The following is a 25,315-nucleotide window of genomic DNA, read 5'->3' on the forward strand; positions in this document are numbered from 1 at the left end:
TTTACAATTTGGATTTTGTTTAAAAAAGATTCAAAAGGGCCTAAAATTTTTAGCTGACACGTTCCATTTAAATCAAGTGTGTTCTAAAACATTACACACACACATAGGCTCTGGGGACCTATGTTTGTTTTCCGTTGCTTAACAGTACTGGCGTGTCACCATGTCCATCTTGCTGCAAGAAGAAAAGCTGCTGGAGAAAGCTTTTGTGTGCATCATATCAACATTCATCTACTGTTTATGGACTGATTGTGTGTTCATTTAGAATACAGGACTTGCAGGAAACAAGGGGCTGAACAGTGAGCGGTAACAGCTTTTAAAGAAAATTCACACCACCACAGATGGTAGGTTAGAAAATTTTATTTACACATTTTACTTAGCACATATTATTGTACATCTGTGGCAGAGATGAGCCACAGTTTCATAAGCTACAAGCAAGGAGAGACATGATGGCAAAATGGTGTGACTTGAGTTGAATTTTTGCCATCGTTACACAAAGAGTCTCATTTAACTGGGTGGAGGGGTTATTTTTACAACTGTCAATGACAGTCCCAATTGCGCCCCAATTCCAACTTTTGACACCTTGTGCACATACCAGTCTTGACCCCCTTGTCCTCTTTTCCCACACTACCTCTTTATGCTCAAAATGCTCTTTGTCAACCCCTCCTTAAGACTCCCCTCTACAAGCCATTAACTAACATAATGGCGAGAGAGGAGGCATGAAGAAAACTTTCACTGCAGGTTTTATCCCTCTGCCCTAACCTTCACCTGTTGTTTGACCACAAGATTGAGTTCTGAGAAGCAGAGAGCATGTCTTGTATATTTGCACAGTGGTTAGCATATTTATGAGGTTCATTATAAATAATATTTGTAACATTTTCTACAGCCTTTCACACTGATCCCATTAAATCAAGCAGATACACAACCTGGTGTAACAGACAGAACCACTTGGATCCAGGCAGAGATTCCTAAAAGGTGGCCAGTATTTTGTTTTCTTTATTCTATTTCTCCATCAATGGCAAAGTGTAACAGGCCAGAGCAACCAGTGCTTACAAAAAAGGCCTCTAATAAATGGAGGCCTGGCTCGATGAAACTGCAGCCTTAATTTTGACAACTGAATTCCAATCTCAATTTCTACCTGTGACGCATGACCAGAAAGGGTTAAGCGTCCTGCAGGATGAATGACTCAAATTCAACCCTTAAAAACATATGGGGAGATAATGTTTGTTTTTGTGTAGTTACATATATATTGGTAGAGGTCAACAGTGTAATCAAACAGTCCCTTTCTATGCTGTATTCTGTTAATTCAGAGATCAAAAGAACATTTTAGCATTTAAATGAACTGTAAACATGGGATATTGTTGTATTCATCTGTCTTTGAAATGTATAGCCTGCAAATGGTGGAAAAACAGGCAATTGCCTTATGTTAATTTATGTAGCTAAGTACCGGTGATGGACCTCCTTCACAGTTGCCTTGATTGCCTATTGTAAGCCAAGGGACTACAAACAATCAAAGAAGGCCTGAAATTGTATAAAAGATCCTTGGGTCCTGATCCTGTCATCTCAGATCTGCTTAAGCTTCATCATGGGAAGTTTGAGTTGCAAGACTGAGATCCCAGTTAAACTGGAACACCCTGAATATGATATTGGACTATAATCTATGGACTAAATTCTAAAATAACTCTTTGCAACTACAAAGCTCATCATATCTGCTATGAATCTGAACCTCAAGAACTGAACTCATGTCTGTATGTATATTGATCTTTTAACCATACTCTCTTTCTCCTTTCTTTTTTGATAAATTTTAGTTCATAAGAATTGTCTGGGAGGTAATGTGTCCAATCATTTGGGATTGGTAGAAACTTTTTTATATGATGACATAAGATTTTCAGAAATCATCATACCCAACTTGAGTGTCCAGGTGGATGTCTGAGGCTGGGTTATTTTAAGGGAACTGTGTTGTTGATTTCTGAGTAACCAGTGAGGTGTAACAGAAGCTGTTTTGTGCTGGCTTGGTAAATCTAAGTATTGGAATATCCACCAGTATTAGGGATTGCCTGCCCCATTCTTTGCAGTTCACCCTAGCTGAGTGACTTCAGCTGGCTCCCCTGGGATCACAGTCACTACCATTTGTCAGTGACATTGAAGTATAATTATGCAAGCAGCATTCAAAAATCACTGCTCTAGAGCAACAGGAGCAAAGACAAGGGACATTTGTGTAAGACATCAGTCTGTCAGACCCTGGACTTCAGAAAAGCAGACTTTGACTCCCGCAGGGAGCTGATGGGCAGGATCCTCTGGGAAAATAACATGAGAGGGAAAGGAGTCCAGGACAGCTGGCTGTATTTTAAGGAATCCTTATTAAGGATGCAGGAAAAAACCATCCCGATGTGTAGGAAGAATAGTAAATATGGCAGGCGACCAGCTTGGCTTAACAGTGAAATCTTTGCTGATCTTAAAAGCAAAAAAGCAGCTTACAAGAAGTGGAAGGTTGGACAAATGACCAGGAGGAGTATAAAAATATTGCTCAGCCATGCAGGAGTGAAATCAGGAAGGACAAATCACACTTGGAGTTGCAGCTAGCAAGAGATGTTAAGAGTAACAAGAAGGGTTTCTTCAAGTATGTTAGCAACAAGAAGAAAGTCAAGGAAAGTGTGGGCCCCTTACTGAATGAGGGAGGCAACCTAGTGACAGAGGATGTGGAAAAAGCTAATGTACTCAATGATTTTTTTGCCTCTGTCTTCACAAACAAGGTCAGCTCCCAGACTGCTGCACTGGGCAGCACAGCATGGGGAGGACGTGACCAGCCCTCTGTGGAGAAAGAAGTGGTTCAGGACTATTTAGAAAAACTGGATGAGCACAATTCCATGGGACCGGATGCGCTGCATCCAAGGGTGCTAAAAGAGTTGGCGGATGTGATTGCAGAGCCATTGGCCATTATCTTTGAAAACTCATGGCGAACAGGGAGCTCCCGGATGACTGGAAAAAGGCTAATGTAGTGCCCATCTTCAAAAAAGGGAGGAAGGAAGATCCAGGGAACTACAGGCCAGTCAGCCTCACCTCAGCCCCTGGAAAAATCATGGAGCAGGTCCTCAAGGAATCAATTCTGAAGCACTTAGAGGAGAGGAAAGTGATCAGGAACAGTCAGCACGGATTCACCAAGGGCAAGTCATGCCTGACTAATCTAATTGCCTTCTATGAGGAGATAACTGGGTCTGTGGATGAGGGGAAAGCAGTGGATGTGTTATTCCTTGACTTTAGCAAAGCTTTTGATACGGTCTCCAACAGTATTCTTGCCAGCAAGCTAAAGAAGTATGGGTTGGATGATTGGACTATAAGATGGATAGAAGGCTGGCTAGATTGTTGGGCTCAGTGGGCAGTGATCAATGGCTCTATTTCTAGTTGGCAGCCGGTTTCAAGCGGAGTGCCCCAAGGGTCGGTCCTGGGGCCAGTTTTGTTCAATATCTTCATTAATGATCTGGAGGATAGTGTGGACTGCAGTCTCAGCAAGTTTGCAGAGGACACTAAACTGGGAGGAGTAGTAGATACGCTGGAGGGTAGGGATAGAATACAGAGGGACCTAGACAAATTAGAGGACTGGGCCAAAAGAAACCTGATGAGGTTCATCAAGGATAAGTGCAGAGTCCTGCACTTAGGACGGAAGAATCCCATTCGCTGTTACAGACTAGGGACCAAGTGGCTAGGCAGCAGTTCTGCAGAAAAGGACCTAGGGGTTACAGTGGATGAGAAGCTGGATATGAGTCAACAGTGTGCCCTTGTTGCCAAGAAGGCTAACAGCATTTTGGGCTGTAAAAGTAGGGGCACTGCAAGCAGATCGAGGGATGTGATCATTCCCCTCTATTTGACATTGGTAAGGCCTCATCTGGAGTACTGTGTCCAGTTTTGGGCCCCACACTACAAGAAGGATGTGGAAAAATTAGAAAGAGTCCATCGGAGGGCAACAAAAATGATTAGGGGGCAGGAGCACATGACTTATGAGGAAGGCTGAGGGAACTGGGATTTAGTCTGCGGAAGAGAAGAATGAGGGGGATTTGATAGCTGCTTTCAACCACCTGAAAGGGGGTTCCAAAGAGGATGGATCTAGACTGTTCTCAGTGGTACTCGATGACAGAACAAGGAATAATGGTCTCAAGTTGCAGTGGGGGAGGTTTAAGTTACATATTAGGAAAAACTTTTTCACTCAGAGAGTAGCGAAGCACTGGAACAGGTTACCTAGGAAGGAGGTGGAATCTCCTTCCTTAGAGGTTTTTAAGGTCATGCTTGACAAAGTCCTGGCTGGGATGATTTAGTTGGGAATTGGTCCTGCTTTGAGCAGCAGACTGGACTAGATGACCTCCTGAGGTCCCTTCCAACCCTGATATTCTATGATTCTGATCTGATTTCCAAAGTTGCTGAGCGAGCACAGGTAGCTCCCACTTTACTTTCATGGGCTGTCTAAGCACTTCCAAAAATCAAGTGAGGAGGAGCCAGGCAGCGTAGCCCACCCCATAACCTCTTTAACACTCGCCTGACTGCTCAGATTCAAACCAGTGGAGGTAGATCTGCACCGGGGAGCCGGGAGGAATCAATTTTTGCAAAGCACTTTGAAGAGGCAGGGATCTAAGCCATGCATGGGGTTGCACTTTCCATTGAGGATTAAACAGTTCGGGGCGGGGGGGGGGGTCGCTCACTCCCCTCCCCCTCACACACGGACGGTGACTGTTACATTGTTAATAAAACGCCTTCAGAGTCTGCGCAGCCACGCAGAGGAGAACAGCCATGGGGATGCAGCTATTTATAGCACGGGGGCGATGCCCAGGGCAGCAGCAAACGGTGCAGTAAGGAAGCGGCCCCCGGTCCCCCTGCGCCGCTCACCTTCGCACTGAGCTTCCTGTCCCCACGGGGCAAGGGCGGCAGCGAGCCAGGGACCTGCGCACAGGAGGCCCAGGGCCAGACCTGCACAGGCCCAGGGCACAGCGCGCGCGGGCTGCCGCTGCATGGTGCTGGCGGCGCTGCCTAGCACGAGACAAGACTCCGCCCCTTCCCTCCTCCGGGGCGGGGCTGCCAGGAGGAAAAAAAGTGCCTGGGTTGCTATGCTAAGTGACGATGAATACGGCTAGATTTTTCATTGGTCGTTGGCCGACTGGTCCCGCCCCTAAATCTGACCCTGTGTCTGGGATTGGTCCTAACGATAGCCTCGCCGGGGATGCGGAATGTGATTGGCAGGGCGGGAGAGCGGCCGTGCAGGATTGGTGCGGACGGCGTCGCGGTGCATTGTGGGAGGGGAAAGCTGCGGCCGCGAGGAGTGAGAGGATCATGGCGGCCATAGGCGTCCATTTGGGTTGCACCTGCGCCTCTGTGGCCGTGTATAAGGTGGGCCGCGCTGGGGGTTGGGTGGTCTCCTTCCGGGCCAACCGCTGGGCGGGCGGAGCCATCTCCGGTGCTGCTGTGGGGGGCGGGGTGCCGGGGCCACCATTGACAGGACCCCTGTGGCCGCGGTGCGTGTGCGGCACAGTCAGGGGCCCGGGCTGTTAAGGGCCGGGATGAGTAACCCCTGGACAGCCCAGCGAGGGACGTAACGGATTCCTCCTCCCTCCCTCCCTTGGTGTTTTTGTGGGACCCACGTTACACGGGGCACCTGGGTGCAGTTCTCTGGGCTGGACTGGGCCGTACGGGGCACCTCACTATGTGCCAAAGTGCAGTTCTGGTGTCAGTCGGTTGCTGTTAGCAGCAGAGCTGTTCAGGGGAGGCATTTAACTGTTAACACTCAAGGAAAAGATTTTGGTGTCATTGTAGATAGTTCTCTGAAAACATCCCCTCAATATGCAGCAACAGGCAGAAAAAGGAAAAAAAAAAACCAGAATGTTGGGAATCATTAAGAGAGGGATAGATAATAAGACAGAAAATATCACATCGCTTCTATATAAATCAATGGTACGCCCACATCCTGAAAGCTGCGTGCAGATGTGATTGCCCCATGTGAAAAATGATATATTATAGGGATCGGCCCGCCAGGGTAAGCACCCTGGAGGGCCGGGCCAGTTTGCTTACCTGCTGCATCCACAGGGTCGGCTGATCTCGGTTTCCACTGGCTGCGGTTCGCCGTACCAGGCCAATAGGGGCTGCGGGAAGTGGCACAGGCCAAGGATGTGTTAGCCGCCACTTCCCGCTGTCCCCACTGGCCTAGAGTGGTGAACTGCGGCCAGTGGGAGCCGCAGTCTGCCAAATCTGTGGATGCAGCAGGTAAACAAACTGGCCCAGCCCACCAGGGTGCTTACCCTGGCGGGCCATGTGCTAAAGGTTGTTGATCCCTGATATATTGGAATTAGAAAAGGTTGAGAAAGGGGTAACAAAAATGATTAGGCGTATGGAATGGCTGCCATATGAGGAGAAATTAATACGACTGGGACTTCTCAGCTTAGGAAAGATGACGGGGGCGAGGAATATGATTGAAGTCTGTATAATCATGACTGGTGTGGAGAAAGTAAATAAGCAAGTGTTACTTACTCCTCATAACACAAGAACTAGAGGTCACCACATGAAATTAATAGGCAGCAGGTTTAAAACAAACAAAAGGAAGTATTTTTTCACGCAATGCACCATCAGTCTGTTGAACTCTGCCAGAGGATGTTGTGAAGGCAAAGGCTATAACAGGGTTCAAAAAAGAACTTCATAAGTTCATGGAGGATAGGTCCATCAATGGCTATTAGCCAGGATAAGCAAGGGATAGTGTCTTTTAGCCTCTGTTTGCCAGAAGTTGAGAACGGATGACGGGATGGATCACTTGATGATTACTTGTTCTGTCAATGCCCTCTGGGGCACCTGGCATTGGCCACTGTCGGAAGACAGGATACTGGGCTAGATAGACCTTTGGTCTGACCTTCTGTGGCCGTTCTTATGTTCCCAATAGAGTATCTCGCTCTGCAGGATGGAATAATGAAATACTAAGCTCACTCATAGAGCACAGGTTTTTAATTGGCACCATTAGCTGTGTTTGGTAATAAACGTTGATGCTACATATTTCATTGCTAAGGTAGGTATGTTAATATTTCACTGAATGACTTCTCTCTACCTTTGGATGGTATATTTTGTTTTTAGGATGGCCGTGCAGATGTGGTTGCCAATGATGCAGGTGACAGAGTCACGCCAGCTGTTGTTGCTTACTCAAAAAATGAAGAGGTAATTTTTTTCCTCACTAGCAGTTTCGGCAGAGAGGAATGTCCATTTTTCATTTCATAATTTTTTTTCCATTTTGCAGGTTGTTGGTTTGGCAGCAAAACAAAGTAGAGTAAGAAATATTGCAAATACAGTAGTTAAAGTAAAGCAGATTCTTGGGAGAAGGTAAGTGAATAGATACGAAAGAAAATATTTCATTTGAGGAGTGTGTGTGTGTATTACAAATTGGGGATGTAAATAGCAAATGCTTATTTAACTCATATCTGTTCACAAGTCTTCTCACTAAAGCTGGTCTGCTAATGAGATATAATTTAAGATCTAAAGGTTAATCAATTTAATAATCTGGCTTTGATAAGAGAGGTCACTACATCCCTAAAATTGTCTCTGTTAGTTTCCTTTCTTTAATGAACTGTGGAATAAGAAGTTAGAGACTTTGAGTATTCTTTGCCTGCATTTGTTTGCAGAATCAAACTAGAATAAGACTTTGCCAATAGGTAATCCTCACACTTCATAACTTGCCCAGAATAATGGTGGGTTTGGCCTACTTGTCCACTGTGGTGAGGGCTCTTATTGCCAAGACTTCTGTATTTGTATGCGGAAAATGTTACAAAGGTTAAAATATACTGCAATGCGTTTACTGAATTATTACCTTGAATTTAAAGTAAAGTACAAGTAAATCCAGAAATTAACAAAGAACATCTTGTGAACTCCAGTGAACACAAAAATCAATCATCATTGCAAATTATCAAAGTTCTACTTTATTTGGTTTTAGTCCTGCCTAATAAAATACCCAGCCGTGTAATCAGAAAGATGACAAATAAGTCAACAAGAGAGATTTGTAACAGAATTCTTTATGGCAGGTTGAATGAGAGAATCTACCTGTGGATAGTCTGATTTTTATTTTATTTTCCTTCTGGTGTAGATTTTAACAGTTAAACTTTCACTCATCGTCTAGAATAAGTTAATCAGTTTGTAACTGCTATGATTATTTATAACTGATATAACAAAAATTATATTGAAATATAGTCCTGAAATAAAAATCATGTTGAATGCAGAAGATACTGTTAATTGTTCAGATTGTATTTTTTATCCATGAGGGTAGCATTAAGTAAATAAGAAGTTACAGATATTTTTCCAGGGTACACTTTCTTTTCTTTTTTTAAAATGTAATTTAGGCTTTGTCTGCACTCCACACCTTTTAGCAACACAGCTGTGCTGCTAAAAGGTTTGCAGTGTAGCTGAGCAAAGCGCTCCTGATGACAAAGCACTGTTCACACCGGTGCTTTTCGTCAGTAAAACTTTTGTCGTCAGGGGTGTTGTGTCTTAATGTTTTTTTAAACACCCCTGAATGACAAAAGTTTTGCTGACAAAGTTCCAGTGTAGATAAAACCTTAGAAAAGTTGCCCCTTTCTCTTGGGTTTTTCCATGACAAGGGTGGAGCCCCAGACCTGCTGTTTATTACTAGTAATTGCAACAGGAGTTTTGACTAAAATAAATAAAATACAAGTGGACCACATAGACTGAGTGTCATAAGCTGAAAAAATAAACAGCTAGATAGGCGGAACTACACGTCCAATGCCACCTGCAAAACTATCACTCTTAATTTGCTTTGACAGCCCTGGTGACCCACAAGCTGAGAAATATGTTGCAGAAAGCAAATGTCCAGTAAGTATGATCCAATTTCTTTTTTCTCCCTAGAGTTGAAAAAATTTGCATTGATTCCATCATTTATTTTAGTGTCATAAACACCTCATTACAGTGTCTTAGTGATCAGACCCATGTGGCACAATCTGAAGCTTTACAGGACACCATGTGTGATAGAAGCTTCTTTTTTAATGAGAGAGGTTTTGCTATATTCTGCTTCAAACCCTCTTTTTGTCTCTCTCTTGTGGAGTTAGAGCCATCCATTATATGTGGGTTCTCCCTTGGGCAGTATGTCTGAAAGAGAACTCCAGGGAGGGTGACTCTTTAATGCAGTCCAAGAGAATAGGTACTATCTTTTAAAAACATCATAAATAAATGCAGAAAATGCTCAGCCTAGGAAGCATGAAATTAAAAATGTCTATTACACAAGCAACCACATTACTGAATCTTAAGACCACATTATCTTTGCTACTCGAAAGCTTTGTTGCACAGTAAGATTAAAAGAAAACTTTATTAAATCAAGATACTGGCCTGATCTCTATCTCAGGAGCTCACAGGCATGGGAGAGTCTGAGTAACAGATCAACGGTGGACTGCTCTGTATCCAGCCCTTGCCTCACCTCCTTCTTCCCACAGGTTATGTTAATCCTTGACCTCCCATCTTGATAAATTCATGTAAATTGGGGCAAAAAATGAGATAATATGAGGGTCTCAAAGTCCTCCCTGTATGCCTGGGAGAAATTGTGTCTTAGTGCAACCTTCCCCAACATTTCCATGATGTTTGAGGTCCAGATCCTTAAACGTTTTTGCCCTTGTTTTTAAATGTTTTGTGCCATGGGCCTGGATAATGTAAGATGTCTTTATGAGCCCGTCCTTGGTCAGATCTGTTGGGGAGCCTTCATACCATTTGAACTAAATACAAACATGAAAATGTTTCCTTGGTCTAGTTTTCTTTTCTGAGAATGGAAACCAAGTTAGACATAAACATTAATTTTCATTACAAACAAAATGAGTCTTATCATTTCACATGCACGTATGTTGACTTTATTCCTAGGTCACTGAGAAGAATGGAAAACTCCAGTATGAAATAGATAACAAACTTGTTTGCCCGGAAGAAGTTGCAAAACTCATATTCAGTAAAATGAAAGGTAAATAGGGAGTAAAACTTTAAAAGTTATCAACACCTTCGCTATATTAAGGCACCTTTTTAAAATAGTAATATTTTAATCAACATGTTCTGCCTGTGTTTGTAAACAGAAACTGCTCAGTCTGCTTTGGGTTCCGATGCCAGTGATGTGGTTATTACTGTACCATTTGAGTTTGGAGAGAACCAGAAAAATGCCCTTGGGTAAGAAGAATGACTTTTCTTTTCACTTAGATGCAGGGGGATTGCTGATGGGTAGAGCCCTACCAAATTCATGGTCTATTTTGGTCAGTATTGTGGTCCTAGGATTTTAAAAACCGTAAATGTCATGATTTCAGCTATTTAAATCTGAAATTTCACGGTGTTGTATTTGTAGGGCTCCTGACCCAAAAGGGAGTTGGGGGCGGAGGGGGTATCATAAGATTCACACACACAAGCTTCACATTGGGTCAGGACCCTCCCCACATTTGAGAAATGCTGGTCTCCCCCATGAAATATGTATAGTATAGGGTAAAAGCGCACAAAAGACCAGATTTCATGGAGGGAGACCATATTTCTTGTTCCTTGATGCGTTTTTCTTGGATGAGAATTTGGTAAGGCCCTACTGATGGGATATGGAGACTTCCATATCTGGACCCCAATCCTGTAACTGATAGTGCATGGGCAGGTTGCTGTGCATCTATGGAGCCTTCACAGGTGTAGCAGTCTGATTGTCCACTAAAAATTACAGGATTGTATGCATGCATCCGACGAAGTGAGTATTCACCCACGAAAGCTCATGCTCCAATACATTTGTTAGTCTATAAGGTGCCACAGAACTCTTTACTGCTTTTACAGATCCAGACTAACACGGCTACCCCTCTGATAGTTACAGGATTGGAACCCCAGTTTGTTGGTTCAAATTTGATAATTCAGATTTGGTTATTATACACCGGCAATAACCAGGGGTAGAATCCTGGCCATGTAGAAGATAGTGGGAGTTTTGCTACTGACTTCAGTAGAAAAGACTTCACCCCAGAGGTTTTATCACCTGGTGACTGTTGTGTTCCACTTGAAATGCAAATGACATTGATGCTGTTCCTCCTTAAGTTTTTACATCATAAATCTGAGCATTACAATTGGCACCAAATTGCACCTTTATGGGCGATCTTACCAGGGAGATTAGATGCTGTATGAGTATGGAAACTGAACTCTTATCCCACCATGCTAGGTTTGAGGCATGCTGGCAGGACAGTACAGGGCCACTTGCTGTACCACTGTTTATTCTTGTAGGGGTTCTCTCTCCAGGGCTGTCACTCCTTTTTATATTACACAAGTACAGGTCATTAAAAAAAAAACAAAGTATTTTACTATAAGTCGAAATGCTCCAGCTTTTAGATTTAAAAAAAAATCAGATGCCAGATATCTATTAAAAATCCCTTTGGACAGTAAGCATTGTGAGTCTTAAACCAGCGAATGGTTTTTAAGAGTCATTGAGCAAAGCGCTTCTGAGGTTTTAGTGTTACTCAGAACATTTCGAACTCGCCAGTTAATCTGAGAGAGGCTACATTAGTTCAGTGGCTGTTACAAGATGCATATTGGAGTGTGTCAGAATGACTTAGAACTGTACTTCTGTTTCAAGCATAAAGGTAGTAGACTTTTACCTGGAAGAGATGAATTGTAGGAGTTTCAGAGACATTGAATTTTCAAGAGATTGATTTTTTTTTTGAAGCAATCAAGGTGATTTGGATCAGATATAAAACCAAACTTTCCTGCTATATCAGTGCTCAGAACAGTTGATGGGGATTTTTTCTGGAATGTTATCGGTTAGATTTTGTTCTTAAAGTTAAATCTTCCGCTGTCAAATAAAACAGTCAATTTCACTTTGCTATATTTTGGGTCAGAGACTCTAATGCATTGCAATACATTTTTCCTTGACACTTCATATATACAATTAAGGCAGGGGATGCAGTAACAATTTGCATTATAGACAGGACTTTTAATAGTGTTCCTTGACTAGGCCAAAACCTTGAAAATATCATATTATATCCGGGTAACATGGCTCTGTGGTATAGGTGCACTGATGAGGCCTCACTAATATGTACCATTACAGTAAGTGAAATGCAGACCTTTAGCTGTGGTGTGTCTTATCACAGGAAAGCAGCTGGGGCAGCTGGATTTAATGTTCTGAGATTAATTCATGAGCCATCTGCAGCTCTCTTGGCATATGGAATTGGACAAGATTCACCCACTGGGAAAAGGTAGAATGCTTTGATCTTCTTTCATGTGTGCTTTTTAAAATAGATTTAACTGTGGTTGCTTGAAAACTGGAGGTTTGATAAACAATAGTGATGTAATCATTAAGGCTTTATTATGACTATAAAAATGGGGAGATGTCGTGGTATTGTCATAACAATAAATGCAAAAAATCATAACTTTGCTAGGAAATGCCCAGGGTACACAATATTATAGTTAACATTTAAGTTTGTCACTGGAATTTGAAAAGTTTTTATAGCTTTCATTTTCAATACAGATTTGTTTTAAATTACTTACGTGACTTTGAACTGATAACCATAATTAAAAACCCATACTGTGCTACACTGGACATGGAGAAAAATATGTACAAAAATTAAGTCTTGCTCAGTAGTGAGCTGTGATTGGATTGACAAAAGACCATGCCTACTTAACTTGAAAATAAAAACCAAAATGTAAGTCAGTTTGTTATGGAAGTCATGGCAATAGTAAAAATGTTACTGTTCTATCCAAATTTTAAGTTAATATGTGTAACTTCTATTACATGAGTGTTCAAGTGCTGGACAAAATTAAAAAGTTGAGATCTGCCTACGCATCCATTTTCTATCCTGTTGTAAGTATAACTAGGGCTCGTAACTGCAAGTAAATATTAGTTCCCAGTTATGCTCTGTTTAGTCATAGGCGGCTTGCTACTTGTAAGCATGCTATCAACTGTTCTATTTCTTGGGGGAATACTGTAAAATAATAGCCATAGATATGATAGATGTATATATTTCAGTACTTCCAATCAAATGTTATTGACAAGCAATTTAAAAAACTTAATTTATATAGTGTACGTGTTTAGTTAGAAAAAATGAGTATGAGGAAATGTATATATTGTACTGATCTAGTTATCAGATTTTTTTGTTGTTTTGTTTTTTTTTAACCTGGCAGCAATGTGTTGGTTTTTAAGCTTGGAGGAACATCGCTCTCTGTGACAGTTATAGAAGTAAATAGTGGAATATATCGTGTTCTTGCCACAAACACAGATGATAGTATAGGTGGTGTCTGTTTCACAGAAGCCTTAGCACAACATTTAGCTTCTGAATTTCAGAGGTAAGTGCTGAATATTTTACAGCTACAGAAAAACATACATTGCTATTAATGTTAGGACTACCTTTTTTTAAATTCTCTGCAGTGCCCCATTGTTGAAATAAGCTGTGTTGGAAGGAATGTTGCTCGTTACTCTGAGACAATACTAAATCAGTGGGCACCATGCTTCTGGATGTGCCATCTTCTAGATAAGATGTAAATCCAATGTTTGCACCAATTGTGGTCTTCAAGGTTGTAAATTAAGCTCTTCAGCTTAATAAAGGGACTGTCATTTGCTGTTTGTGAGGTGCCTTGCATGGTAGGAACCTCCACCTGGTTGAAGGTTCTAGGTCAGTGGTTCTCAAACTTTTGTACTGGTGACCCCTTTCACACAGCAAGCCTCTTAAGTGGAACACTCCCTTATACTTTAAAAACACTTTAAAATATAGTAATACTGTTATAAATGCTGAAGGCAAAGTGGGGTTTGGGGTGGGGGCTCACAGCTCACGACCCCCCCCATGTAATAACCTTGCGACCCCCTGAGGGGTCCCAACGCCCAGTTTGAGAACCCCTGTTCAAGGTGCTACCACCATATAAATATTGACTAATAATCCCATGCACTTCAGCAAAAGTAGGGAAGGGTGAATTCTACGTTTCAGATGGATAGCGTTCATTTTCTGACTCAAACTGGTGTGCAGTGTTGCTGTAAGCTTTTTTTGTTTACAAGCTGTCTCATTCCAGCTCTGGGCTGTTGGAGTGTTTTGTTTTGGTTTTAAATAATGGCAGCTTGTATTAAGAAGTTGGTGAAACAATTGCTATATATTGTTCCTAATCATTTAGTCAAGTTTATAGAATGCTTTGAGATCTTTTGGATGAGGTTGTCACAACTTCTGTTTAATGTTTTTCTGTTTCTTGAAACAACCCTGATGATTGAACTTTAAATTGATTAGTTTCAGGCATCTTTTCCCCATATTACATTCATTTAGGTTAGGAGATTGTTCTGAGGAGAGATTGATGAAATCTGTACTTGTTAAAACACTAATTCCTGGCTTTCCCCAAATAGCACTGTAGAATGTGTCCTTTGCTTGAATTTGAAGCAGACATTTTGCTTTGTACATGTTGAATGTCATTCAGTGTGGCATTACAAGAATAATTTACTGAAGAATGGGGAAAGGAGCCACTTTAATACTAACCTCTTGAAAGCATTAATGTCTAATGTATTTTGTCTAAAACAGTTTCTCAGTCACCCTAAAGACTTCTTTCTAATACAGATCTTATAAACATGATATAAGAGGAAATTCCAGAGCTATGATGAAGCTAATGAACAGCGCTGATGTTGCAAAGCACTCTTTGTCAACCTTGGGAAGTTCAAACTGTTTTGTAGACTCATTATATGATGGTCTGGATTTTGATTGTAATGTGTCCAGGTAAGGGTGATTCTTTTGAAATTACTTTTGATATTTTTATTAGGATTAATTCTAGGATTATATTTCAATTTTGATTTTGTTTTTTGGGTGTGTGTGTGGGGGGGAATTGAATTTCAGCGGCGGGGGAGTACTGAAGATGAAAACTGGGTTTTTGATCGCGCGTTCCTGCAATATCTAGAAGTCTCTGCTTATGTGAATAGTTCCGTTGGCTTTAGTGTCAGATGAGTAAAGGCTGCAAGAATTGGGCTCTAAGTACTAAGGAAGGCTTCTAGCATTGCATTGCAGGTTCTAACTGTTGACTTTTGAAAAGGTCCCCCAGAATTTAGGTATACGTTTGGGAGCAGAATTTCATCTTTATTCCTTATGCACTATTTTCCAGACTTTTACTTGAAGGATGACTAGCCTAATATAGCATAATGACATAGCATCTGACTTTATTGAAGACGAGGCTTGAAAACTTTACCAGACACCTGCTGGCCAGAGCTAGATATCAAAGAAAAGTGTATAGGGAGCCCTGATTAGTGAGAGGTGTAGGGAGCTGGGATTTGTACCAAGTGTTCTGTTCCAAGACCCTGCACAGAGTAAGTTCTATCCTTTTTGCTGAGAGGGGCAGAAACTTTCTCTCCCTTCACGCCTCCTCATTTCTCTGGTGTGAGAATGGACTGTTTATATTACTCTACCCCTCCCTAGAGGCTTGCCTTTTTTTTTTTTTTTTTTCCTTTGGAGGCAGATTGTCCTCTGTGAATTCTGCTACTGCTCATTGCTTTCCCAGTTGGCAGTAGAAACAGAATAAAATAGGATGGTTGACAGTTTCTTAACTGAATAGCAGCAGTTCCATTTTGCTGCTGCAGCCTGGTATAAAAACAAATTTAAAAACAAAAACAAAAAAACTCTACCACAGTAGCAGAGACAAAGGAGCAGTCCATCTGCAGATTTAAAAAAAAAACAGTTTGGATTGCTCTAGTTAAGCATTATGGACTAATATTTTGTTTTAATGAAAGTGATTCATTGTATACCTTTCAACCACATAGAACTTCCCCCGTCACCTTTGGCAAGCAGTATTCTCAAGCCCTGATTAAAGGTAGTAAAACATACTCGGGTCCACGGTCTACTTGCTTGTGAACATAAAGCGAGAGGTTGACAGTTAATTCTTAAGAACTCTTCTTACTTTTATCTGCAGAGGTGAAACAATGTGTTAGTGTTTCAGTGCATCTTCAGATTAAAAATCAGAATTAGATTCAATTTTTCCACTTTGTCTTACCACCTTGTTGCACCCCACAACTTGCATATGGAGACTGTTTGTTTTCTGTGGACCATCTGGGTATGTCTTTATAGGAGGAAAAACTGGCCCTGTAATTCTCTACCGGTGTACTGCCACTGATGGAGTTCATAGCATGCAGGCACTTTCTCCACCACATTATCTCATCAGGATTAATGTGTATTGGAGAAACTTTGGGTGGGACAAAACCAGGTTTTTTTGTATGTCTAAACTGCTGCATTTTTTTCGGCTGTTCTTCACAAAACCAAAATTGAATCCACAGCTTTCTTGGTATATTTGTGAAGCCATAATCCTTCTGAGACTCTTTCACATCAGTACATTGCTCCTGCTGTTACTTAACCCTACCAGTTCATGGCTATGGAAACAGAGTATGTGATGGAAAATATCTTTCTCTTCCATTTTAACTGCTGATTCTTCCAACGGGTGAGAGATTGTATTTGTTGTTTACTTAGCATTTTCTCTCTATTTGTTAAACAGGGCCAGATTTGAACTGATTTGTTCTCCACTTTTTAATAAATGTGTAGAAGCAATTAAAAAACTCTTGCAACAAGTTGGATTTACAGCAGATGACATTAACAAGGTAACAGTCTTTATTCTCAGGATGTTTATGAACTCATTTGGAAGAACACCTGGGGAATATATTAACAAGGAATTAGCCAATAGCTGTTAATTTCTGGAGCTCAAAGTATATTATTGTATGTGAAGCATTTTCTGGCTGCTAAATGTCATGATAGTTAAAGGTACACTTTACCCTCTGCGTGTGTGTAGCGCTTATTACTGCCGAGGGGTATTGTGTTCACATTAAGGGAAGAACCTATCATACGCAAGACTTTGGGTTTATAAAAATTAAAGGATGACTAAAGCCTTAATGTTTAACTGCCCTTTTCATCTATGTAGCACATTGATAACAAATCCTTGATCAATTCAAGGAAACTAAAATCAGTTATATGATTTTTTTTAATGTTGTGTTTTATATGCCTAAGCTGGGATAGGTACTGTACTAACCTTATCTAAAATGTTGTCTATCAAAAATCTTTTATACTTGGAGATTTATTATAACTAGTGATTTCATAGGTTTATTTTAAGTTTTTAAACATTTTAAAATTTAAACCATGTACATTATATAACTGAGGGCTAAAAGTCTGTTCCAACACCCACTGAAGTCTGTGGAATTTTACATTTGTCTTCATCAGGAATTGGATTGTGCTCTGAATGTGTGAGAGGGGCTTTTTCGCATGTCTTTAAAGGAACTCCTGAGTTCTAGCTCATCTCTGAAATTTACTCTTTGAGTAAATCACTTAACCTCTGCCTCACTGGCCCATTAAATTGGGTTGGTATTTACCCAGATCACAAAAATATGAGCTGTTTAGCTAGAGTTAAAAGTGCCTTAAAGATGGAGAGGTATGTAAAGTACATATGTATATACGTATGTAATGTAGTAGTAGTAGTAAAAAAAAAAAATTTTTTTTTAGATTTGCACATTTATATTGTAACTCTGCTTGCAGAACTCAAGATAAATTACAGTAATATTGCAGAATACTTGAGGCCAATAAGTCTGTTGTTCAGCACAAAGGATACTACTGCATGCCACTGGGATTTCCATAGTCTGTGTTGCACATGTGACATCTGTTTAGTTTCAGTGATAGTATAGAGAAGGGATGGCATCTAAGATATAAAGTTCTGCAATAACTAACAGATCCTCTTAGCACAGTGGGAACTGATCCTTGAATGGGAACTGCAGGCAAAATAACACATCAAGGTATTCCACAGGGATTTGAAAGCTGTGAAAAGCTCACTTAAAATGGTGCCTGCAAGTCTGAACTGAGCATAGTGTGTTTAAAAGAAATTTCTAACAGGAAATGGTGAGTGAAAATTGCAACATTAAATTTTTTAAAAGGAAACTACATTCAATGAATAAAAGTGAAATGTTAAGTGAAGTGTCTTTTAAAAATGAACATTTTTGATAAATGTTCTGCTTTTACCTTGCAGTAAAACTCCTGAGCTCTGTTTTATGTAAATAGTTGGCTGTCATGATTTTTTGCTTCATTTCCAGGTCTAGTTGGCCTCAGCTAAGACACTGTTGTTGTATTTTTTGGGGGGGATTTAAAGGGTTCTTTAACAATGGGTTTTTTTTTTTTTCTTGTATGGAATGCTGTTTTTTAGCTAGCTGACTAATACAGTAGGATGCCTTCTCCAGAAATGATTTCATGCTTGCAAGCTGTCTGTCTTTTAAGATAAATGCTAAGGATCCAGAGGTCAGGCAAAAATAACATTTTTTTTTTGTTGTAGCATTTCTGTGTGTTTTTTATACAATGGGCCATAGAGCATTAAACATTGTAGAGCAATTTAACCTTCCACAATGTAGCTCCATGTTCACTTACATTCTGTAAAAGTTCTGAAGTCACTAAGGAATAATATTTTCCAGGTAGTTCTATGTGGTGGGTCTGCTCGAATCCCAAAGCTGCAACAGCTGATTAAAGACCTTTTCCCAGCTGTGGAGTTGCTGAATTCTATCACACCAGATGAGGTCATTCCCATTGGGGCAGCCACAGAAGCAGGGATCCTAGTAGGGAAAGAGAACCTCTCATTAGAGGAGGAGGCACTATCTATTGAGTGTTCTACCAAAGATATTCTAGTTAAGGTAAGTCTCAGTTTAATATTGAAACTTTTTTACTCCACTAATGCAAAAATTGATCAATATTGGTGGTGACTCACTTGGAAATGTTGTATTCATTGATTTACAGGGGTGGTAGTCTCCAATAACCATTCTAGCACTAGCAATTACATTGCAACTTCCTACTAAATAAATCAACATGTAGGGCCTGATCCATAGCCTATCAAAATCAATAGACATACTGCTATTGATTTCATTGGGCTTTGGATCAAATCCTTCTTATGCTATAAAAGCTGAATTTACCATTCTGTGTGCAGTATTTTTTTATAGCTGCAGTAGGAAATGCTGCAAATACTACCATGCTGCAGCATTTGCCTTTATTGTGAGTATTAATGCTCAATTATACTTTGAAGCAGTGACCACTGTATGTAGCCATCTGATAATTAAAAATCAGTTTTTGCTAGCTTAACTCTCATTGAGTAGAGCTGGATAAAGCTATAGACTAATGTCTTTACATTTGACCCCTTCTGTAAAGTTCATGCAGACTTTTCTTGTTTGTTAGGGTGTAGATGAATCGGGGACTAACAAATTCACAGTGCTGTTTCCGTCGGGAACTCCCTTGCCAGCACGAAGGCAGCACACGCTGCTTGCCCCGGGAAATAATTCCTCTGTATGTCTTGAACTGTATGAGTCTCTAGGGAAAAATCCTGCAAAAGAGGAGGGCAAATTTGCACAGGTGAGTACATACAAGAAGTTAATATAAAATTTTTGCTGGGAATTATTTGGAAATTCAGTGGATGTACAAGAACAGACTTTTTGTTGGGAGGAGTGGTAGTCCCTACACCAGTCTCACTAGAAATTCCCTTTAAATCATTCCCATAAACAGATCATACTGAGTTTCCAAGCAAAGTATTTTTTTAAAAAGGAATTCTACCTTTACCTAGCACCTTTATCATGCTGAAGAATCCTGCAAGTGCTTTGCAAGCTGTTTATATATGAGCACTGCTGAAATGCAGCAAGCAACCAGCCCAGCAACTTACCTCACAATGGTAAATTAGGAGAGAGAACTTTTTTGGCCAGGAATGGTGGGGTAAATAGCACACAAAGTGCTACAGGATCTATTTAAGTCCACCTAGATTGGATAGGATCTTAGTTTCAAATACTGCTTTGAAAAACAAACACAGTAGAGTACCATGTAGCATATACTTCTGATTTAGAGAAGTTAAAAATCAGTCACGTACATCTAATACTCCCTGGATGAGTAGTGGAGAGGATTCAATTTTAGCTTAGTGGATAGAGTACTTGCTGCAAATCAACAGAATCCCTGAAGAAATGCCACCTCCTAAAAGCGCACTTTAGTTGATCTGCAGTCTGCAGAGTGCTGATCACCTCTAGCTGGAGGTACTTTCATACCACTTAGTAGACAAAGACAAAGGTTTTCCATAACTTGAGGTTTTGAGGATGGGAATGGGAGTATTCTGAAGTTCGCATAGTGAGTATTTTAGGACCTGATCAAAAGAGGTGGTGAGCATGCTCAACTGATACTGAAGTTAAAGGGAGTTGAAGGTGTGCTGGCCCCTTTCAGGATCAGACCTTGCATAGTCTTTCCCATTTCAATGAGCTACCTTTACATGAAGTGACCTTAACAGAAGGGTAGAGCCCTTCCTGTGTGGACCCCTCTTGCACATACACATGGACTTACTGATTTGCAACCTACCTTGTATCTTAAATTACCAGTAATAAATTCTGAACAGAATAAATAACATTCAGCTTAATTACAGCATGTACAATTTTGATTATTTTCGGAAAATGCAGTACTTGTGATTTGGTCACCTCCATTTGGGAGAGTTACAATCACAGAAATGTAGGACTGGAAGGGACCTCAGTAGGTCATCTAGTCCAGTCCCTTGCACTTAGGTAGTAGTATGCCTGACAGGTGTTTATCTAACCTGTTCATGAAACCTCCGGTGACAGAGATTCTACAACCCTCCTAGGTAATATGTTCCAGTGCTTAACTGCGCTTAGTTAGGAAGCTTTTCTTAATCTGTAAGATAAATATCCCTTGCTGCAAATTAAGCCCATTACTACTACTCCTTATCCAGAGAACAGGACAATAATTTATCACCATTTTCTTACCTACTTGAAGACTTGTGTCAGTCTTCTCTTCTCCAGACTAAACAAATCTTTTTTTTTTCCCCCCAGACTTTCCTTATAGGTCATGAGTTTTCTTTTGTTTTTTTGAAGTTTTAAAAAAATAGTCATTTTTATTGCTTTCCTCTGGACTTTGTCCACATCTTTCCTGAAGTGTGGTGCCCAGAACTGGACACAGTTCTCCAGGGGAGGCCTTATCAGTGCTGAGTAGAGTAGAAGAATTACTTCTCATATCTTGCATACATCACTCCTGCTAATACATCCCAGAATGATGTTCTCTTTTTTAGCAAAAATATACATTGTTGATTCATCTTTAGTTTGTGATCCACTGTAACCCCAGATCCTTTTCTGCAGTACTCCTTCCTAGGCAGTCATTTTCCATTTTGTATTTGGGTAACTGATTATTCCTTCCTGAGTGTAGTATTTTGTATTTGTCTTTACTGAATTTTATCAGACTATTTTTCAGTTTGTCAGCTGAGTTTAGGTTCTTGTTTTAAATTTCTAGACTTTCGAGAGACAGCAGCAGAATAGGCAAGTGAGCAGTGGCCTAGAAAGTTAGAGCAAGGGATTTCATTCCTAACGACTAATGCAGGGGTAGGCAACCTATGGCACAGGTGCCGAAGGCGGCACACGAGCTGATTCTCAGTAGCACTCAGACTGCCAAGGTCTTTGCCACCAGTCTAGGGGGCTCTGCATTTTAATTTAATTTTAAATGAAGCTTCTTAAACATTTTAAAAGCCTTATTTACTTTACATACAGCAGTAGTTTAGTTATATATTATAGACTTATAGAAAGAGACCTTCTAAAAATGTTAACGTGTATTACCAGCATGCAAAACCTTAAATTAGAGTGAATAAATGAAGATTCGGCACACCACTTCTGAAAGGTTGCCGATCCCTGGACTAATGTATTTCTGGAATTTGCACACAAGGTCTGTTCACATGCTTAGCTTACTTTGTATCAGTGCATATAATCAACTTTAGCCTTTTTTTTTTTTTTTTAACAGATTGTACTCCAGGATTTAGATAAAAAAGAAGGTGGTCTTCATGACATATTAACTGTTCTCACTATGAAAAGGTACGAGAAATCCAGAATACTTCCTTGTCTGTGCATTAACTCACTGAGTGTCTATGAAAACTACATTTGAGAGAAATAGACTTTTTTTTTCTGCTGCTGAACTTCATCTGAGAATTGATTATATTTATTTTCTCTCTAAGAAAGAACAGCAGTTAATTATTTGTGGGGCTCTTGCAACAGGGGAATGAATTTGTGGCAAATCTTTGGTTTATCTTTTTCTGCCTTCCCCAAAAGTAATGTTAATGTTGATTCTTGATGTCCCTAAATAAAATTTTCATACATGCTTTGTTGAGATATATTTTCAAGACTTCTGGTGTACAATCTGTAAATATTTATTTCTCTCTTGCTTAGGGATGGATCCTTACATGTTACCTGCACAGATCAAGATACGGGAAAATGTGAAGTCATCACTGTTGAAGTGGCATCATAGTTTCATTTGAAAGGAGACTTTTTTTGTTGGCTTGTTTCCCTAGTGGATGGGGGGGTGTTTGTTTTAAATATTTTTTAATGAGCCATTGCAGACTGGAATAAATTAGATAAAAGATTTGGTGCTGAAATGCTGTTATTTATTTTGAGATATAGACCCTTTTGGAACTGTTGATACATCAATCATAAACAGCCAACCAATGAACAAGCAAAAATCAGTCACCAATTTGTAGATGGGTCCGTAAAGTTTGTACCAACTTGTACCAAAACTTCAGTAATGAAACTGCTTCTAAAGACTGGCAAGGTGTGATCCCTTTTGGAGTTGGGAGTCCTGAAAGCAGGTTTCACTGTTCAAGCTAATGTCAAATGGCGTTGTGATCACTCTGTGGAAAACCTGTGTGAGGGAAGACATTTGTGTGTATTTATTTACTTATGGAATAGCAATAAAATATGGTTTTATATACCTGTTGATGCACACTATACTTAATGGCATGGATGCAGACAGATTTCTCAAACCTAATACGGTATATTCAGAGTACTACTTGGTTTATGGTGGATAGAAACTTTCATGTGTTTTGCTGCTTAAAGAGTACAATAGGTATAATAATTGAGTTAACCAGACAAGTGTAATTTTTACAGTATTTGGGATCCAAGTTTAGAGAGGCTGAGCACCAGCAGTTTTCAATGATACCAGTTCACATTGATTTCAGATCAGTACCAATTCAATTTAAGTAGGAGAAATTTTAAACATTTAAAGTTATAACCCTGATTGATGCAGTAGTACTTCACCTTGACAATAGAGGGCTACAAATATAAGGATTGTAGAGGAAGGATGATCTAGTGCTTACGGTGCTAGTATAAGACTTGAGACCCACACTCAATTCCCTTCTTTGTCACAGACTTTCCGTCTGTCCATAGGTAAGTCACTGAAACTCACTGATGCGTTCCAATCTGTAAAACAGGGATAACAATGTCATGGATACACAGGATCGGTGCTATGTCCACAGCTTTGGAAGAGTCTCTAGGAGGAACCCTTCAGTGTGCTAGTTCCCTAAGGGATCTTACTCTTCCTCCAGGGTAGGTCATGCTACATTACTGCCTCCTTGACTGAACCTCTGGGTATCTTGCATACCTCAAAACTTTTCCCTATAAACCTCAGGTGTCAGTTCAGATGTAAGCAGTAGAGATATTTTTGAACTGTTCAGAGTCCCAGTATCAACTCATCTATCTGGCTGTATGCCTCTAAAGCTTTGGGATTGAGGGGGTGAGACAGCGGAGCTAGTCTACAGGGTCATATACATATACAAATTGCAGGTCTTTTTAAAGCCTGTGAGGTAGGCGTCTATATCCACCCCTTTCTTAAACTGGGGCAACAATTTGGTATCTAGGCTCCCTGCGGGAATTTTGCAGCATGGGGTCTTTCTCCTCTTACCCCTCTATAGGTCCTGTTGCCCCTCTGCTACTTTCTCTGCTTCCCTTGGTGCTTTTGCTGATTCCCATGGTCAAGTGGTTCCTTCTCAGTCTGCTAGCTCCTTCGTGCTCAGCTTCAACTCCCACCACTTCAAATTTGTCAATGGGAAACCTGGTCATGAAGACACCCTGCTGGAAGGGGAAGTGGGTCTTGAGGATGCTATGCTGCTGCCTCTGTCACTCAGATCCTCTTGGAACCAGGGCTGACAGCATACTTGTGGCATGGGGGTGGGGGGTTTGGTGGCTTCCAAGCCAGGCTATTCCATTTGGGGAGTGTGAAGTTCAGGCCTCTGGTCTTAACTCTCATGCACCAGTGTATCCAATTCACAGGGTGTAGACAGAGCAGACTCGGGGGCGTAATCAGTTTATCATCCCCATAAGAGGTGAAAGGGGATGATAGAGGTGGGGAAAGAGTCTGGGGTACTGGGACACAGATGCTGAGGTGATACTGGCAAGGCCCAAAGTGGGGGACCCAGATCAGTTTGTGCCCAATGAATAATCCTGAGGGGGAGGTTGGACCCTCAGTTAAGGTGCCTATAGTGAGGATGTACCTGTAATGGGGTACTAAGGAGGGGTGCACACAGACTGGGATATAGGACCTGCAAAGGTGTTCCTGGGAAATGATCTGGATGACTGGCCAGATGGTGCCCAGAATGGCTTGGTCCTTACCAGGAACAAGAAGCACAGAGTACCACCCCGCCCAGACCCAGAGTTGCAGACTAGCAAGCTTGAGGCTAGCAAGCGTCTGACTGAAGGAGTGTGCTCCTTGGGGCAATGCTGCATTGGGCTAAGCCAGAGCGGGGGAAAACAAGGCACAGATAAGGGGGTTCTGACTTCAGTCCCTGCCAGCAAGGAGGGACAGGTCACACTCCCTGCCCTAGCAGCTGAATTTCAGGCAGGACTGCAAGAGGATATTCCCCTATCCCCCCTTAGAGAAGCTGAGGGCCATGGCAAGCTGCATTGCTACATACTTTTTAAGGCTACCTGCAGGATAAGATTCCTGTGGGAGAAGCGATACCTGTATAGGAAATGGGTTTCTCCCCAGCACTGAGTCTTGGGTCACCAGGAGGTAGTTGGTGGTTCCTCAGAGGTACCGTCAGAGGCTATAATAGCTGGCCCATGATGTTCCCCTCTCAGGATATTGGGGATCCAGTGCACCAGGCAAAAACTGCTGCGGAACTTATTGGCCCAGACTTTTGCTGCAGTCAAGCAGTACTGCAAGTTCTGTGATCCCTGTCAGAGGGTAGAAGTAAGTGTAAAGCAGCCCTGAGACCACTGCCCATAATAGAGGGAACCCTTCCAGAAAGGTGGTGATGGACATTGTGGGGCCCCATAGCAAGGCAACCTGGTCAGGGAAGAAATACATTCTGGTGGTGGTAGACTTTGCCACTTGCTAACTTAAGTCAGTGGCTCTGTCCTCTGGCAAGGCAGATGCACTGCTGACCAGGCTTGGGTGCAGGGGGTGAGGGCTCTGGCGGTGGCTGGGAATGAGGGGTTTGGAGGGCAGGAGGGGGATCAGGACTGGGGCAGGGAGTTCGGGCGTGGGACAAGGTCAGGGGTGCAGGGTCTGGGCAGAGTTTACCTCAAGCAGCTCTCAGAAACAGCGGC

At 41.3% G+C, this 25,315-nt stretch overlaps 2 protein-coding genes across 3 annotated transcripts in view; one reads left to right on the forward strand and one right to left on the reverse strand.

The window, feature by feature from the left end:
- CDNF (cerebral dopamine neurotrophic factor) overlaps positions 1-5,017 on the reverse strand; it is a 30,194-nt gene extending 25,177 nt beyond the window's left edge. Inside the window, exon 1 of the mRNA XM_050937022.1 lies at positions 4,873-5,017. Coding sequence (XP_050792979.1) covers positions 4,873-4,996 — 124 coding nt within the window. The 5' untranslated portion in view covers positions 4,997-5,017. The remainder of the gene's footprint in view (positions 1-4,872) is intronic.
- A 264-nt stretch (positions 5,018-5,281) lies between these two features.
- HSPA14 (heat shock protein family A (Hsp70) member 14) lies at positions 5,282-22,700 on the forward strand. 2 transcript variants are annotated; one of them, XM_050936923.1, is made up of 14 exons: positions 5,282-5,370; positions 7,096-7,176; positions 7,256-7,338; positions 8,790-8,838; positions 9,871-9,964; positions 10,074-10,164; positions 12,096-12,200; positions 13,126-13,287; positions 14,535-14,690; positions 16,447-16,549; positions 18,395-18,610; positions 19,146-19,319; positions 21,741-21,811; positions 22,163-22,700. In XM_050936923.1, exons 1-14 carry the CDS (start codon positions 5,314-5,316, stop codon positions 22,239-22,241), a joined length of 1,521 nt encoding a protein of 506 aa, XP_050792880.1. In that variant the 5' UTR covers positions 5,282-5,313; the 3' UTR covers positions 22,242-22,700. The 2 variants fall into 2 exon arrangements, with proteins under 2 accessions (XP_050792880.1, XP_050792881.1); XM_050936924.1 differs by lacking the exon at positions 19,146-19,319.
- The last annotated feature ends 2,615 nt before the right edge of the window (positions 22,701-25,315 follow it).

Source organism: Gopherus flavomarginatus, chromosome 1 (genome assembly GCF_025201925.1).
Source record: "Gopherus flavomarginatus isolate rGopFla2 chromosome 1, rGopFla2.mat.asm, whole genome shotgun sequence".
In the NCBI taxonomy this organism is placed as follows: Eukaryota; Metazoa; Chordata; order Testudines; family Testudinidae; genus Gopherus; species Gopherus flavomarginatus.

Bases quoted from the DNA above. Each gene is read 5' to 3' on its own strand.
- HSPA14 (XM_050936923.1), top strand. From the start codon at position 5,314: ATGGCGGCCATAGGCGTCCATTTGGGTTGCACCTGCGCCTCTGTGGCC. The intron at 7,339-8,789 runs GTAAGTGAATAG...TTGCTTTGACAG, and splicing joins AAGCAGATTCTTGGGAGAAG to CCCTGGTGACCCACAAGCTG. The intron at 9,965-10,073 runs GTAAATAGGGAG...GTTTGTAAACAG, and splicing joins CATATTCAGTAAAATGAAAG to AAACTGCTCAGTCTGCTTTG.